Source organism: Lynx canadensis, chromosome D1 (assembly GCF_007474595.2).
Source record: "Lynx canadensis isolate LIC74 chromosome D1, mLynCan4.pri.v2, whole genome shotgun sequence".
Classification (NCBI taxonomy): domain Eukaryota; kingdom Metazoa; phylum Chordata; class Mammalia; order Carnivora; family Felidae; genus Lynx; species Lynx canadensis.
This window is the reverse complement of record NC_044312.2, coordinates 85,632,497-85,648,844: the sequence shown is the minus strand read 5'-3', so window position 1 is coordinate 85,648,844 and position 16,348 is coordinate 85,632,497. Positions and strand designations below refer to the sequence as shown.

Sequence of the window (16,348 nt, the reverse complement as noted above, 5' to 3'; positions counted from 1 at the left end):
TACCTGATTAATACAATAAATTAGGATGATCATCTTTCTAATTTTCTCTCTTTGATGAACTATCACTCTGTTGACTATTTATAGTTATATGTATATTTATTTATATATATATTTTATTCATATAAACATATTTGTTATATATAAATATATTTATTTACTATAAATATTTATTTTACTTATTTTTAGTAAAATTTAAATAGGATAAATTTAAATAATTTTAATTTAAATAAATTAATTTTAAATAAAATTATTTATTTATTTATTATAAATATATTTATTTATTATGAATATAAATAATATTTACTTATATTATACATATTATACCTCTCATGTTTATATATACATTTAAATATATTATACATCTATGTTTATATACATACATGTGTGTGTACAAAATAATAATGTGTGTGTACAAAATAATTGAATTGTAGTTGTCATCATCTTCTAGAAGCAGAGGCTCTCAATGATGGTCTAAAGGCCAGGTGTGATTCAAAATCCCCTGGGTGCTTTTCATATTGTATGTGGTGTCTTTACCTCTTCACTAAGGTTCTCATCCTCATCATATCTCTCACTGATAATTACAAATAGCAGCTTTTGGCTAGATCTTAATACTAGCAGGTCACCTCTCTAAAGGACACACTCTTCCTGTGTTCCATATTGCCTCAGTCCCATTTTGCAATTACATGGCATAATAGTATCGAGTTTAAATGAACATAAAAGACAAAGGACAGAGAACAACTAAACTGGATGTCCCATCACTGTATGGGAAAGTTCCTTGTTAAAAAAAAAAAAAAGAAATATTGAAAACATGACATAACAACATTAAGGGGAGTTTTAAGAAACAGTTACATCACCTATAACCACATTATGTGTTATAAGACCATTCTCACTTTTGCATATCATTTCCATTTGCACTCATTTGCCCCATATACTCATAACACAGTGTGTGTTTTTTTGTATTCTGGTAGACTCTCTTGCTTTCACATCATGGCAACCTTTTAGGTTGATGAAATTTCTTACTGTTTTTTGATTTAGTAGTCACACTCAATGTGCACCATAATTTATGAAGTTCTTCAGGTTTTGGGAGCAACTTCTACTATTCCAAACCTTTACTTACCTTATATCCTCTGTCAATGCCTCCCCCCCAGCCACTTTGAAACATCTGCTATAGCCATGGCTCAGTGACTTCTGCTTTTCCAGTCTTGTTTCTTTCTTACAACTCCTCCTCTTCTTTGTCCCCATGGAGATGCTGTCAGAAATGTTAGTGTTTCCCTGGGAGAACAGGAAAGAAAGGGTTGATAGGAAATGGTATTAACAAAGCTTTAAGGGATGGTGGGTGGAAAAACTAGAAGGAAGTTGTGTGATTGTGACAGAGAATTGATAAGCAAGAGTGTGGGATGTGTGAGTGGGTGGGAGACAGCATGGGGGAGAACAAGTGGAAGATGGTACAGGAAGTCTTTACAGTAGAATTAGTGCTTTTCAACACACAATTGGTCATAATGCTCTGTGGGTTGTCTTCCATTTGCTTCCAGTAGAGGCAGATCCAATTTCTGTGAGGGCTAGAGCTTATACAAGTGGAGGAGAGGAAGCTCTTTAAAATGAGGGCTTAAAGCGGATATTTATATGGAATGAGAAAGTAAATCACAATGAACTAATGGAGGATTGGAGAGTCTTCTTCTGAGACCTTTTATAGGCAGCTTCTCAGAAATACTTACATAGAAATACCCCTTAATTGCTAGGGAGGTTGTTGGCTTCTCCTCCCCACTTATAACACTCTGTAGCTCCCAGCAACTTCTATTACTCTCATGAGCTGGAGCAAGTAAGGTTCTGAAGCTTAAATCTTCATTAACTTTACATTAATCCATTCTGGTTGTGAGCAAGGGAATATGGTGGATTTTAGTAACCAAACCAAAACAAAACAAAAAGATTCTGATGGCTGTGATTTAGCCTTTCTATTTGTGTACTGTTTGGTTATATTGTTCTCTTATAAAGAAATTTAAGCTTTGGTAAAGGGCTCATTTGAAGATTTATTTAAAAAAATTTTTTTCCAACGTTTTTTATTTATTTTTGGGACAGAGAGACAGAGCATGAACGGGGGAGGGGCAGAGAGAGAGGGAGACACAGAATCGAAACAGGCTCCAGGCTCCGAGCCATCAGCCCAGAGCCTGACGCGGGGCTTGAACTCACGGACCGCGAGATCGTGACCTGGCTGAAGTCGGACGCTTAACCGACTGCGCCACCCAGGCGCCCCTAAGATTTATTTAAAAAAATTTTTTTAAAGTTTATTTATTTTGAGAGAGGAAGAGCACGTGACAAGGGAGGGGTAGAAAGAGAGACAGAGAGAATCCTAAGTAGGCTCTGCGCTAACAGCGAGGCTCGATCTCACCATCCATGAGATCATGAACCTGAGCCAAAATCAAGAGTCAGCTGCTTAACCGACTGAGCCACCCAGACACCTCCAGAGATTTACTGTTAAAAGATATCGTTGTCCAGCATCTAGTTCATCTTCTGGGTAGTAGGGTAAGCATCTAACAATTTGTCTTCTACCGGTGACAGAAAGAAAAAATGATTTAAATGATTAGTGCAGTGAATCCGCACATTATCCAATACATACTCTGTCTGCAAGGCATTGTGCTCAGTACTATGGGAAGATGCAGAGGAGCCGGAAACACACTCGGGCCAATTCCCACGGTTATTTTCATACAGTTAGAGCAATATGATGCCCTTTGAAGACAATGAGACTAATGTGTGGCTTTCTTAGCTTTTTGCTACAATTTCATCATTCTAGTTTATCAGCTTGTTTTCTGTTTAGAAAATGGGATAATTTGACTGATAATAGAAAAGATGCTACTGTTATCTGTGATACCTTCCTGGCTTTTCCTGTGCTTTGGATATCTGAATTTGGATTTAGATATTTGAATTTGGAATTTGCTCTACCAGTGGCACAGGAGCACTATGAATCCATTTGAGATTTACATTCTATTTGGTGGCCATTTTTTAAAAGTTTAAAGTTTTCTAACCATACGTATTAAAAGAAAGTTTATTTAAATATTTAGGAATCTATGGAACAATTAAATGAATAGAAGGAAATAACTGAGGTTATCCATAAAATAGTGGCAAGATTTTTTTTTAATAGTCTCATCCCTGCATGTGTATTATGTCCTTATTTCCATTGTACATCCTTTGATTTTTGTCTTTCTGTTTAACCCACTTTTCTTCTATATGTATTTACAATCCCTGAATGCTGTGTTATTTCACCTACGTTATTTAAAATAAACAATGGAAAAACAAATTTAGGTTATGCGTTAAGTACAGATACCAAAACATGCCAAGATGACATTCATTTTCAAAGGAATTGTGGCTAGAGTGGCAAAATTAGAATATTCAAGGTTATTGTTAAGATTTTAAGAACATTCAGGGTGCCTGGGTGGCTCAGTCGGTTGAGCATCTGACTTTGGCTCAGGTCACGATCTCACAGCTCGTGAGTTCAAGCCCCGTGTAGGGTTCTGTGCTGACAGCTCAGAGCCTGGAGCCTGCTTTGGATTCTGTGTCTCCCTCTCTCTGCCCCTAACCCACTCGCATCCTGTCTCTGCCTCTCTCACAAATAAATAAACATTAAAAAAAAAAAAAAAAAGGACATTCATTAATGGTGATCAAAATGTCAAAAATGTATGAAGATAATCAATTTTAATGTGTGGATTTTATCATAGTAGGCAAGTGGTTGATTGCCTCCTTTTAAAGGCAAGAAAACTTGAGATCCTCTGAAGGCCTTCCAACATTTTATGGGATACTATTAGCAGTAGCATTGAACCACTCACCTACCCTGCTTTCCATTCTCCTTTCCCTTTCGTTCCCCTTCCTTCCCTTTTCCCTTCCCTTCCCTTCCCTTCCCTTCCCTTCCCTTCCTTCCTTCCCTTCCCTCCTCTCTCCGTCTCTCTCTCTTTCATCTTTCAACTGTTGGGGGGGGTGGTGGGTGGGCGGAAATGCCAGTGTATTCACCTCAGCCTATTTTCCTGACAGACATCTGCAGCCAGGTGTAAATCTGTGTGCAGAAGATTGTATCTTCCTAGACCTGCTGAAGAGAAAAACTGCATCTGTATCAAAATTAGGGAAGAGCAATTGGTTGGGGCATCAGCTCCCATGCAGAGCTGGTTGTAATGAGACCAGCTTCCTTGCACAGTCCTGACAGCCTTGAAGGTGCCCAGAGAATTGCCAGGTGGGCAGTCAGCCAGGGAAAGTCCACAGGCCAGAGTTGGATTACTGTCCCAGCAGTTACCCGACTAATTGCAACCACTGAACCTTACTGCTGTAGGCACGCTCTCTCTCTCGGGGAGATTGTTCCTTCTCCATAGCAGTTAATTTGTTTTTACCTCTCAATTAGCTTTTTTCACAGAGTGTTTGAGATGCTCAAGTCATTGAGATTCTCTTCCTACATATGCTCCCGTCCCCTGGATTACCCACTGACATCTATGTTAGCCCAACTCACCATGAATATTATTAAGCGTCAATTCATCATTTGAACGTAGAAATGAATACAGATTTTCTAGTAAGTGCAAATGAAGTGATATATTTACACCTACTTAATATTCTACTTACAATTTCAATAATGTTTTATGATAAAAAATGGATTATTTATTAAATTAAAAATGTACTGCCAAAGATGGTAAACTTTTGTATAGGTTTTAGTTACCCAGCGTACTTATTCATTTATTAAGGGGAAAATTAAATTTACAGACATAGTTGATATATTTAAACAAGAAATTGAATAGCATTTAAAAACATATACTCTATCCAAAATGAGAATATGATCTCTGAGACTGAGAATTTGGGGACGTCTCATGATTTAGCTCATATTTAATCTTAAAAGTGTTCGTTTTCCCCCTAATAAAATATAATTTGGGGGATGTGGCTGTTTTTCCTCATTTAAAAAGGCCTTATTTTCTTTGAAAAGAAATATACTGAGCCAGGAACTTCCAAAACCTTTATTTAATAAGCTCTGGTATATATCATATTATACCCAACTACTGACAGGACTTACACATCTGATATTTTAATCACAATTAAATATAATTTACGCACTAATAATTTAGACAAAGTGAGATCCTTATTTCATTTCTTCTTGAAACATCCTCATGTATAAAGGGCTTATTGAAATTACTTAGCTTAGGACATGACAGGCAAACAAATTTGCCTTGCCTCTGTCATCTAGATAATTTTGAACATTTTCTTATCTCAAATTTAGTGAGATTGTAATTGGATACAAAGAAAATTTTTATAGGCCCATCACCTTGTTTTGAAAATTTTACTTTGTTCATGGACACAGAAAATGGGATGAGAGTGAAGCTCTTTAAAAAATTGTAACAAAACAATGAAATGTGACTTTATTTAAAAATTTTTTTAATGTTTAGTTTTGAGAGAGCACAAATGGGGGAGGGGCAGAGAGAGGGGGACAGAAGATCTGAGGCAGGCTCTACAGTGATAGCAGCAAGCCCAATGTGGGGCTTGAACTCACAAATGGAGAGATCATGACCTGAGCCTAAACTGCTGTTCAACTGAGCCATCCACTCACCTCACAATGAAAGGTGACTTTAAATGCATAAAAGAGGGAATGTGGCCCACTCCAGGTGAACTGTGAAGCCTCCAAGGGCCTTGTGCAGGTTCTCCACCCTCAGCCTCTGTTGGCCTTTCCTCCACCCCCACCTCCCAACCCCCCATTCAGACGGTCAGATACCCCATGTTCTCATTTACCACCTTGTTTCAAGATTACTCTTTGGAAAGGGCATGCTGCGCTTTCTTTCAGTCTAAGACGGTTTTCAAAAAAATAGTTTCTTAGATCAAAATTCTTTTTTGAGTCTACTATATAAATGAAAGTAGGATCTACCCCATTTGAAGCCAGATGGTGGCGGCCTCCACAGACTCACTTATCGGGTTTTGATCTCCCACTTGGACCACAGACCCCCACTGTTGTCCTCTAAGGGTTCCAGAGAGCAGAGATTAGAAATCACAGCATCACATAGGGGCACTTGTACCCAATGTTTATAGGAGCACTCTCAACAATAGCCAAATTATGGAAAGAGCCTAAATGTCCATCAACTGATGAATGGATAAAGAAATTGTGGTTTATATACACAATGGAGTACTACGTGGCAATGAGAATGAATGAAATATGGCCCTTTGTAGCAACATGGATGGAACTGGAGAGTATTATGCTAAGTGAAATAAGCCATACAGAGAAAGACAGACCATATGGTTTCACTCTTAAGTGGATCCTGAGAACTTAACAGAAAACCCATGGGGGAGGGGAAAGAAAAAAAAAAGAGGTTAGGGGGGGAGAGAGCAAAAGCATAAGAGACTCTTAAAAACTGAGAACAAACTGAGGGTTGAGGGGGGGGGGGAGGGAGGGGAGGGTGGGTGATGGGTATTGAGGAGGGCACCTTTTGGGATGAGCACTGGGTGTTGTATGGAAACCAATTTGACAATAAACTTCATATATTGAAAAATAAATAAATAAAATTAAAAAAAAATCACAGCATCAAAAGATCAATAACCTATAAGGCTGAATAGCATTTCTTTTGTGGTATTTTAGTTATGACAAAGGAGTAAATCTCTAACTGGAATTTCAAGTATTGACAAGTTGGTGGGAGAGATATTTTGGGGTCAGAATCTTTTGGCTTTCACCTTAATCCTACCCCGTATGCAGTCACCCGACTTACACCTTCTAAATGGTGGGCTCTGCTACAACTTAAAGAGGAAATTTAAAAACGTCTCTCTCTCTCTCTTTTTTTAATGTTCACTTATTTTTGAGAGAGACACACACAGTGCAAGCAGGGGAGGGGCAGAGACAGAGGGAAACACAGAATCCAAAGCAGGTTCTAGGCTCTGAGCTGTCAGCACAGAGCCCGATGCGGGACTGGAACTCATGAACCACAGGATTATGACCTGAGCCAAAGTCGGAGGCTTAACCGACTGAGCCACCCAGTCGTCCCTAAACTGTCTCTTTTAAAATAAATTATTTTCTTAGGTATCCCTTTTCTGGGCTTAAATATAATATTATTTGATTTTTGGTCCAGATGCCATTTAGACTGATAAAGTTTTAACGATTCCATAATTTGTTTTCACTTAAGTGCGTTTTCATTTCCTGGGATTAAACATATTGGCTCCTTACCTGTGAAATACCATTTAAAGACATCTATTAGGCATTAAAACACTTTTTCTTATATGTAATATAAATATACTAATTCATTATTAAGTTTTCATTGCCTGAATCCCATAATTTTAATATTTGCTTTGTGATTATCACTTTTTCTGAATATTTAAGTTAGACATGTTTACTGTTTGGTTTATAATATACATTTGAGAAAATACAGAAAATGTGAATGTTCTAAAAATTAGGAAGTCTATAAAATGGAAGACATAACAGTACATTTATTTGATTTAATGTACATGTAATGCTAATTCAGTTAGAGTTGATTTTCTAGCTCCAAAGGTGACTTTGAATTCTGATTGGATAAAGATTTTTTTTTCACGGCTAATTAGCTTCTTACATAAGACAAGTATTTCATTTTAATTTTCCTTTTCTTTGACTTAGGTTAAAAAAAACCTTTTACTGTAAAATACATTTCTGTGCCCTTAAACTTTTTCATACTAAGTTTCATATTAGTATACTTCCTAATACTAGATAAAAGGGTGAACTTTGATATTTGTAATTAAAAACACTATAGGACTTGATTTCTAAAGATCTCCTTACCCCTTATGAGTCGAATTGCCCCACTGGAGTCATCTAACCTTTGTGAGACTTCCCTGTAAAATGTGCAGTTGCTTTGAGTATTGAGTAATTTCTGTGTGTAACTGTGCGCCCTGCACTCCCGATTGCCGTGCATGTGTGTAATGGGTGCGGTGCCACACCACCAGAGTCCCCTCGTCGGGACTGAGATATCCACCCCTCAGCTGCCACAACTATATCCTTATTGGGCGGTTGCCCTCTGTGTAAAGGAGCTGCATCTCCCAAGACTAGGCCTTCATCCTGGGGGCAGGATGCAGCCAACATCTGGTTCGTGCACAGAGCAAAGGCGTGATTGCTCCCTTGCCTCAATTCTGGCCTATGCTGAAGGGCCGGCCATTCTAGCTCTAGGGCTCCCACAAGAGCCTCTGTTTGCAACTGCATCACACTCACCTTCACCTGCCCCTTCCTGCGTTCCTCACTCCCTCAGCTGTGCTGCTTCCCAGAAGGCTCCTCAGTAAAATTCCTGTGAGTAAATCTTGGTCTCAGAGTCTGCATTCTGTGGATCACAATTTAAGCCAAAGTGTAAGTTAACCTTGATTCAACATGTTTAATTATATCCACTGAAATATGCCAAGTACTTTTGTGTGGCTATTTTTATTCCTTTTCTTCACTGGACCTCTAGCAGTAAACCCTGTTACTGTACAGCCTCCCAACTTTAGCAACACACTGCAGTGTCATTTTCTTATTATTGCCTCTTGACAGCATTGTATCCTGAGGTATTTTGAAGCCTAGCTGTTTGGCCTTCTACTCACGCACAGAAGAGCTTCCTGGGTGGTCTGCCAAGCAGTTATGGAGAGTTTGGGAACCTGCTGTTCCCCCACAGCTAGCTCTTAACCAGACTTATAGTATTAAAGGTGGATAATGGCACTGAAGTAGGCCTTATACAAGTCCTTAAATAGGTATGATAAATGATGCTGGGCAAACCTCTCAAAGAACCACATTAGGTCAAAATTCATTCAGGTCATCTTTCCCCACAAAAGTTGCAGGTTTTTTTTAGTCACTGTCTCTATAAAATCTTCACAGTAAATAAAAAGTCTTTTACTACTTCATTGGTATTTTTATGCCTTCACAAATACTACATATGAACAGTTATATTTAGTTTGGTTTCTATCCATAGACACAGACATCATATTCAGAATATTAGCTTAACAACAAATTTTATTTCCCAACCCTGCTAATACACAAGTAAGCAAGTAAAATTACTCAGGAACGAACAAGAGAAATGGACCATTTCTTACCATGTCCATTGTTGCTACTCTGGTTTGAACCACCATCATCCATCCACCCTTCAGATTACTGTTGCTCTCTATAGTCTACTCTCTGCCCAGGAGCCACAATGATCCTTTTAAGTTAGATCTTGTTCTTGCTCTGTTCCAAAACCTTCCAAAGAGTCCCCATTTCTCTTCCAATCCCTTAACCCTCTGACTTCATGTTACTTACTCTCCCTCTCTTACCACTCTGCTCCAATACACCAGTCTTCTTGCAGTTCCCAGAACACACTGGACACATTCCTGCCTTAGTTTCTTTGCTCAAGCAGTTCCCTCTGCCTGCAATGCTCTTCTCCCAGCATATCTGGTGGTTAACTCTCTCCCCACCAACTCTTGACTCAGATCTTTCCTCTCTTGAAGGCCTGTTCTGGTCACCTGCTTCATACGGTGTTCACCACACCCTTTGCCCTCCCTTATCCCAGGCCCTATGTCCCCTTCCCTTTATTAGATACCACTTAGCACCTTCTAACACTCTCAGAGGTGCATTTACCACACAGCTAATGAAAATTAAGCTGCAGGGTCCCTGCTTTGTGTAGGCCCTTTCAAAACCCTAGAAGAAACATTAGCAATGAGTACACATGGCCACATGTTTCTGTAAAATTTGCAAATATATTTTAACTGTAACTGGTTGAGACCATTGCCCGTTCCTAGTCCAACTTCCTCTCGGTCAAGAGTTCTCTTGTATCAAGTAGTGTTGAAGTGGCAGCAGGCATTTTTGAGGTCTGGCTGGAGGAAATTGAGTGTAGATACATTAGTTTGAATGTAGTGGGATGTAATTAGTGTTTTACAGTCACCTTCCCTGTATGGTGGAATGGCACTAACCATTCTGATATGGAAAGAGTTCCCAGGAAGATGGCCACTACCTGCTGGCCATTGAGTGTATTGCTTTCTGACTATGGACTAGAGTGCTTGGCATCAAAAGTGCATGGGTGGTGGAGGAGAAACATGGTGGGAAAATAATAAAGCCAACTATTTGTAGGAAATTCTCCCACATTTTTAGCTCATATTTTAAAGAATATGATCAAGGTTTTCCCAAATGTGACATCAATCCTAAACATTTTATGAAATGTCCAACAAAGTTGTGAAGCTGAGAGATTTTTCCAAACAAATAATATTTTTTTTGATTAACCATGCTAGAGGGAAGAATCATCTTCCTATTCTCCTTATAGAAAATGTTACCAAATGACCATATGAAGAGATGATCAAAGACAATTCAGCCAAAATATGTGTGTTGGGTAGTTAATTAATGGAAATATTTTGTAATGGTTTTTGCTATGTGTGAGCTTTTTAGTGTGTGTAAATTGTTGTGATTTTTTTTCTCTCATTTTAAGTGAATATCTTTTATCTAGTTTTACGTTTGTAATTTTGCATTATTTTTGTTAAAGAAGGCCCACCAGTTGTATTGAAGGTCCACCAAGCTTATACGGTTTGGTGGGCCTTCTTTAACAGAAAGAATGAACAAACAGCTTTTACAGGACCTGAATGTACCCTGACCATGCTATGTGATTTCCTTACTTATTTTGTTCCTCAAAAGCAGGAATCTTAGTTCACTGGTGTATCTTAAGCACCTGAGCAGTGCTCGGCACATGGTAGGTACTCAGTAAATATTTGTTGAGTGAATAAATTGATCAACAATATTACAATAAGACATTGGTGTGGGACACCTGGGTGGCTCAGTCGGTTGAGACACCAACTCTTAATTTTAGCTCAGGTAATGATCCGAGGGTCATGGGATCGAGCCCCACAGTGGGCTCTGCTCTGAGCATGGGGCCTGCTTAAGATTTTCTCTTTCCCCCTCCCTCTGCTGCTACCCAACCCACACGCATGCATGCACACACACTCTCTCAAAATAAATAAATAAACTTAAAAAAGGAAACATTGGTGTTAATCTAATTTAATATTCTTAACAAAAGTTAATATTGACATGACAGAAAGTACAAAGACTGTCGTTCATGGAAAACACTCCTTAAAACTTTTACTTGTTGTAACTAGTCACAGAAGTAAATTCTTATTCATAGGTATTTTCTTCAGTAGTCATTAGCTACCATGCCTTTTGAGAGGATCTGGATCACTTTTTTTCTTTTTTTTAAGGTTCTATTATTTTTCTCCTTAGGACCCAAGACTCGCCTCAGCTAGCTTTTTCCATCATCCCACTCCAATGGTAGGAATTTAATTTTAGAGCTGTCAAGAGGTGAGGCCATGCAGAGAGCCACTGGGAAGCCAATACAGCGGTCGGTATTCTTAAGCCAATGATCAGGCAGCAGTAAAATAAAAGTAGACTATTTTTTTATTTTTCTATAGCTAGTCAATCACAGAAACTCTGCTTAGAAAGCTATCTTTGTTTTAGACATTGAACAATAGAAGTAAAAAATACTTCTCATGCAAAGGAAGAGAAAAAAATAATAATTAGATTTTAGAAAAATGGGCATAGTAATAAGATCTTAAATATGAGAGGTAGGCCTTAGGAAAAGCAGAATCTCATAAAATTTCAGCTTAGAGAATTTTAGTTTTTATAAAAATGCAGAAAACAATACATTACACAAGTGACTAATTGTCACACTGTTTGGCAGTTAGCTTTTTTAGTGTGTGTAAATTGTTGTGAAAGGCTTCTTTCACTTAAACACCTAAAATTTTATTTAAACCCTAAAAGATTTTTTTTAATGCCTTTATAGAGATTTTGGAGACTAGAGCCTTTTTTTTTACACTTCTATTTTTACATTTATTTATTTATTTTTGAGAGACAGAGAGAGTCAGAGCACAAGTGGGGGGTGGGCAGAGAGAGAAGGAGACACAGAATCCGAAACAGGCTCCAGGCTCCAGCCTCTAGGCTCCAAGCTGTCAGCACAGAGCCCGACCTGGGGCTCAAACTCATAAACCATGAGATCATGACCTGAGCTGAAGTCGGACGCTCAACCTACTGAGCCACCCAGGCGCCCCATTTTTTTTTTTTTACACTTCTAGACCTAGAAGGGCAGACTTCTTACTGGTAGTAAAGAAAGCAGTGAGCTACTGAAGGTCTTAGATGTTGGCCAACTCCTATTGCTCTCATAGTTTGACAGTTGGCTATTTTCTAGAGCATTAATTTCTGTACTCTGATTCTACGTCTAGCAAGTCTTGACAAAGGAATGTCAATAAGTCCCCCAAACTGAACTTTTGTCAACATTAACCTTGCAGAATGTATGACACCCAGAATTGAAACTATCTTTGCTAAATGTCACTGTTATTTAAGAGCTCTGTTCCAGGTTACCGCCCTGAAGAGATTGTTGGGAGAGTAGGATTCTCCGCCCAAGTTATTTCCTGTAGGCTTGTAGGCAACAGTTGAGTTTACAAAGTTCCTTGCAAAAGTAGAGAGATTTCTTGCTCAGAATTGTGTATGTACTCAAAAAAGAAGTTTTAAAAAATCCCTGTTAGCAAAAGATGCTATAGGGTGTGGGATATCAATGTACCAAGGCTGACAGCTGCATTATCTCCACTGGACTATCAGCACAGTGAAAAGCACTGAGTAGAAAAAAACCCACAATTCTTGAACATTATTACTCATATAATATTATGAGTATATAAATAAATATATAAATAATTATATAAATATATATTTATATATAAATATATAAATAATTATATAAATATATATTTATATATAAATAATAAATATATAAATATTTATTTATATATAAATAATAAATATATAAATATTTATTTATATATATATTTATATATAAATAAATTTTATATATAAAAAAGTATATAAATAAATATATATATATATATATATATTTTTTTTTTGCTAAAAGCCTAAGGAAGTGCTATTGATTCACATTATTTCCCAAACTAGGCTTGGACTAATTAAATAACTCTCAAAACTGTCTCAAAAGCAAAATCGATGGTTTTCTTCCTTTTAAATAAGGTATTTCCTAAATTATCTTCTCTGGAAATAGCACTAGAGATAAATAAAATGACTACTCTGATGTGATAGGTGTATCAGGGAAGAAGAGAAGTTTAGAGAAAAAATGAAATAAGAAAGGATTTAAATTATTCAGGCCTCCTTGGTCTGCTTCTATTCTTAAGAGCCTGGTGAATGGATTGGCATGCCCCATGTGGGTCCTCAACATGGTCAGAGGATGGTGTTTATTCTAGTGGATCCCCCCCCCCACCGTGTGAACTGGTTTGTTTGGCTACTTTTGACCAGAACATTTGCTAGCATTTTTTTCCCAGTAAGTGTTGCATAATGCAATGTTAAGAATTTTATCTCTGTTCTCAACAACTTGTTGTGCATGTGCACTTAAAATGGATGGCTTTCATCGTACTGTCATGCAATAAACCTGTCAGGTTGAATTTCCTTTTAGTAAGTCAGAAGATGAACTGAACACTTATATATTTATTATTTTAATTTTTTTTTAAGATTTTTATTTTTAAGTAATCTCTACACCCAAGATGGGGCTTCAACTCCCAACCCCAAGATCATGAGTCACGTGCTCTACTGAGTGAGCCAGCCAGGCACCCCATGAGCACTGATATATTTTAAATATAAATCAAGGATCCCTCACGTAATTGTGGCTTTATGTTTTTCAAAAGAATTAAATAAAGTGGTTAATTTGTTGCTAACTGACCTTTCTTTGGTGCTTGTCCCATTTAAGCATCCAGTGCAGTGAGTGATTTCTCCTTTAATGTCCCCACGTTTCCTTCTATTTTAAAATGGTAGGGAATGCCAGTCAGGTTAAAGATACTGAAACTGAAAGGAGGAACAAGGGACGTTCTTATACTGTTCTAGTCCTGTTGATTTTCATTGCCAGTTACTTGCACATGTTCATAGAAACAGTCCTTGCCTTGCACAGTTCCCGTATGCAGGACTGTCAGTCGGCACCTTATCGTGCAAAGCCAGGAAAGCTTACCTTTATATATGTATGTATGAACATATGCACGAATGTGTATGTGTATGTATTTATTTTTAATTTTGAATGTGCTTATTTCTCAGATATTTGAAAATGGTAAAGACACTGGAGAGATCTCTGTTTGTATCAGCAAAAAAGACCTGGAGTCCAATAGCCCAACACAAACTGGTGATATGATGGAAAAAGTGAGTTTACTGACTGGCTGTTTGTGGCTATATGTGTCTCTCAAGTTACTTGCAGTTAATTTAGACAATTGCATCTTTAAAATTGTTTTGGAGAGATTAATCATTTGCTGCTCTGTAAAAATAGATAGTCTCAAGCTTGACTTTTGAATTTCTTAGGCTCTCAGCTTTTTTTTTTTAATTTTTTTTAATGTTTATTTATATTTGAGACAGAGAGAGACAGAGCATGAACAGGGGAGGGTCAGAGAGAGAGGGAGACACAGAATCTGAAGCAGGTTCCAGGCTCTGAGCGGTGAGCACAGAGCCCGACGCGGGGCTCAAACCCACGGACTGTGAGATCATGACCTGAGCGAAGTCGGACGCTTAACCAACTGAGCCACCCAGGCGCCCCTTAGGCTCTCAGCTTTAAAACAGAATTAACTCTTGGTCTCATACTTAACAGTATCTTAACCTTCATTCTGCCTGTAGTTGGAAATCTGTCTACACTGTACTCTGGGATTGCTCTCTTGTTTACACTTTGAAAGGAAGTGACATGATATTCAGTGGAGGGTATGTTCTGGGTTGAGGGTATTTCCAAGCCCTAAACCGTAAGCAACTAGCATATAGTTAGTCTTCTCCTGTGCTCATTGCGGGCATGTCCAGATGGTTTATCTTAGGCACTCTTACCTTTGCTTATTTTCCAGACAATTGGGATGTTTCTCAGGCAGAACCAATATGTTCAGGGTCTTTATTTTGGGTCTTTGTCTTGCATAAAAGGACACTGAATACCCTGTTGTTTACAAATTGGGGTTATGCACCCAAGCATACACCAGCGTTTTGGGCTCTGTTCCTTGGCCTTTGTTTATAAACTTGCTCCTTTCCCTTCAGTTCAGCAACCTCTGACTTAATCTCTCCCTGGTGGTATCCATTACCTGGCCTTTACAGTCAATCACAAGAGTTGTATAGATTTTCATCTGATCTGATCATTGGCTGGGCCCAGAAGAGATAGGAAACTCTACCTGGATTGATTAGAGAGAGAAGGATGAAGAGCCTTGGTTGGTTTCTTTTTACCTTCACATCTCTGACTATATAAATCAACATTGTATAAAAGACTTCCTAGAATCCTCTACCTATTTTCCCTCTTAATTGTATTAGAAAATTTTACTTTTTGGTTTACATTAAAATTGAAGTCAGTATTTATGTTATCTTATATAGGAAGATATTATTTTATAGAAAGTTTTTGTGTTGGCTTATGGCACATTGAAACTGACCTATGCTTTGCTTTATATGCAAGTAATTCTAGGGGAAAAACTTGAATTAGGGGCACTATAAAGCTCTTTGTTAGGGAGATTCCCTTGTGGTACCCAAGGATGACTATTCCCTTGGCACGCACTTGTCTCAATCATTAGCCTAAGATGTTTCACACTCTTCTCAGGTCCTTGAACAAATTCTTATCTTATAAAGACTTGGTGATGATAGCTTTAAAGATAAATGGGTGAAGATTATCACAACTTTTGGTTGCCATAACCCTGCCCTAGCCAATGACCTAGATATGAAAGGCACTGAGGCCCTGACCTCCTGTAGGCTGTTGAATGCTCATCTTTGAACACCTAAAATTCAGTCTGTCACCAAGTTGAGAAAATAGAAATTGCAATGCTTCTCCTGTGAAAATAAATTTGGTTAAGTGGTCAGGTGTTCATATCCTCCTGCCACATACTCCTATTCTCTGTGTACATATTTCTTTCTTGGATCAGGCCTTAAATCTTTTATATCTTTCCCCTTTACAAAAAAGGATGATGCTTTCAAAGCAAAATCACTGTGATTTAAAAGATGATCAGCATTACATGTTTCCTGAAATAATAGCAACTCGACCAAAAATAAGCTGAAGGGCTGAGATCACACAGAAATAAATGTAGGGCTTTGTAAAAACAATCTATAGAATTCAAAATATGTTTGTGGCTTCAACGAACAAAGCCAAAAACAATGCAGATTTTTATTGTTCTATCACCTTCCCTAATCATTATTTTAATTCAAAGGACTTGATTAGGCTGGATGAGAAACATTAACTTCAATGAAATGAAAAATGTGTCATTGTTTTCAGCCTTTCTGATGCTTAAGGGTAAAAATCTGGTCAACATAGAGGCGATGAAAACAATGTAGAGCTGATGAAGTTAGAGATGCGGTTATTTATCTCTAATTACAACAAAGCCTAAGTCTTAGGTGTTCTATAAATATGGTTGCTGATCA

At 37.8% G+C, this 16,348-nt stretch overlaps 1 protein-coding gene across 1 annotated transcript in view; it reads left to right on the top strand.

The window, feature by feature from the left end:
* Window positions 1-16,348, top strand: part of LOC115525350 (doublecortin domain-containing protein 1-like) — a 256,343-nt gene that overhangs the window by 11,627 nt on the left and 228,368 nt on the right. The window contains 1 exon segment of the mRNA XM_032594846.1: window positions 14,024-14,125. Within this exon segment, the coding sequence (XP_032450737.1) occupies window positions 14,114-14,125 (12 nt within the window). The 5' untranslated portion in view covers window positions 14,024-14,113.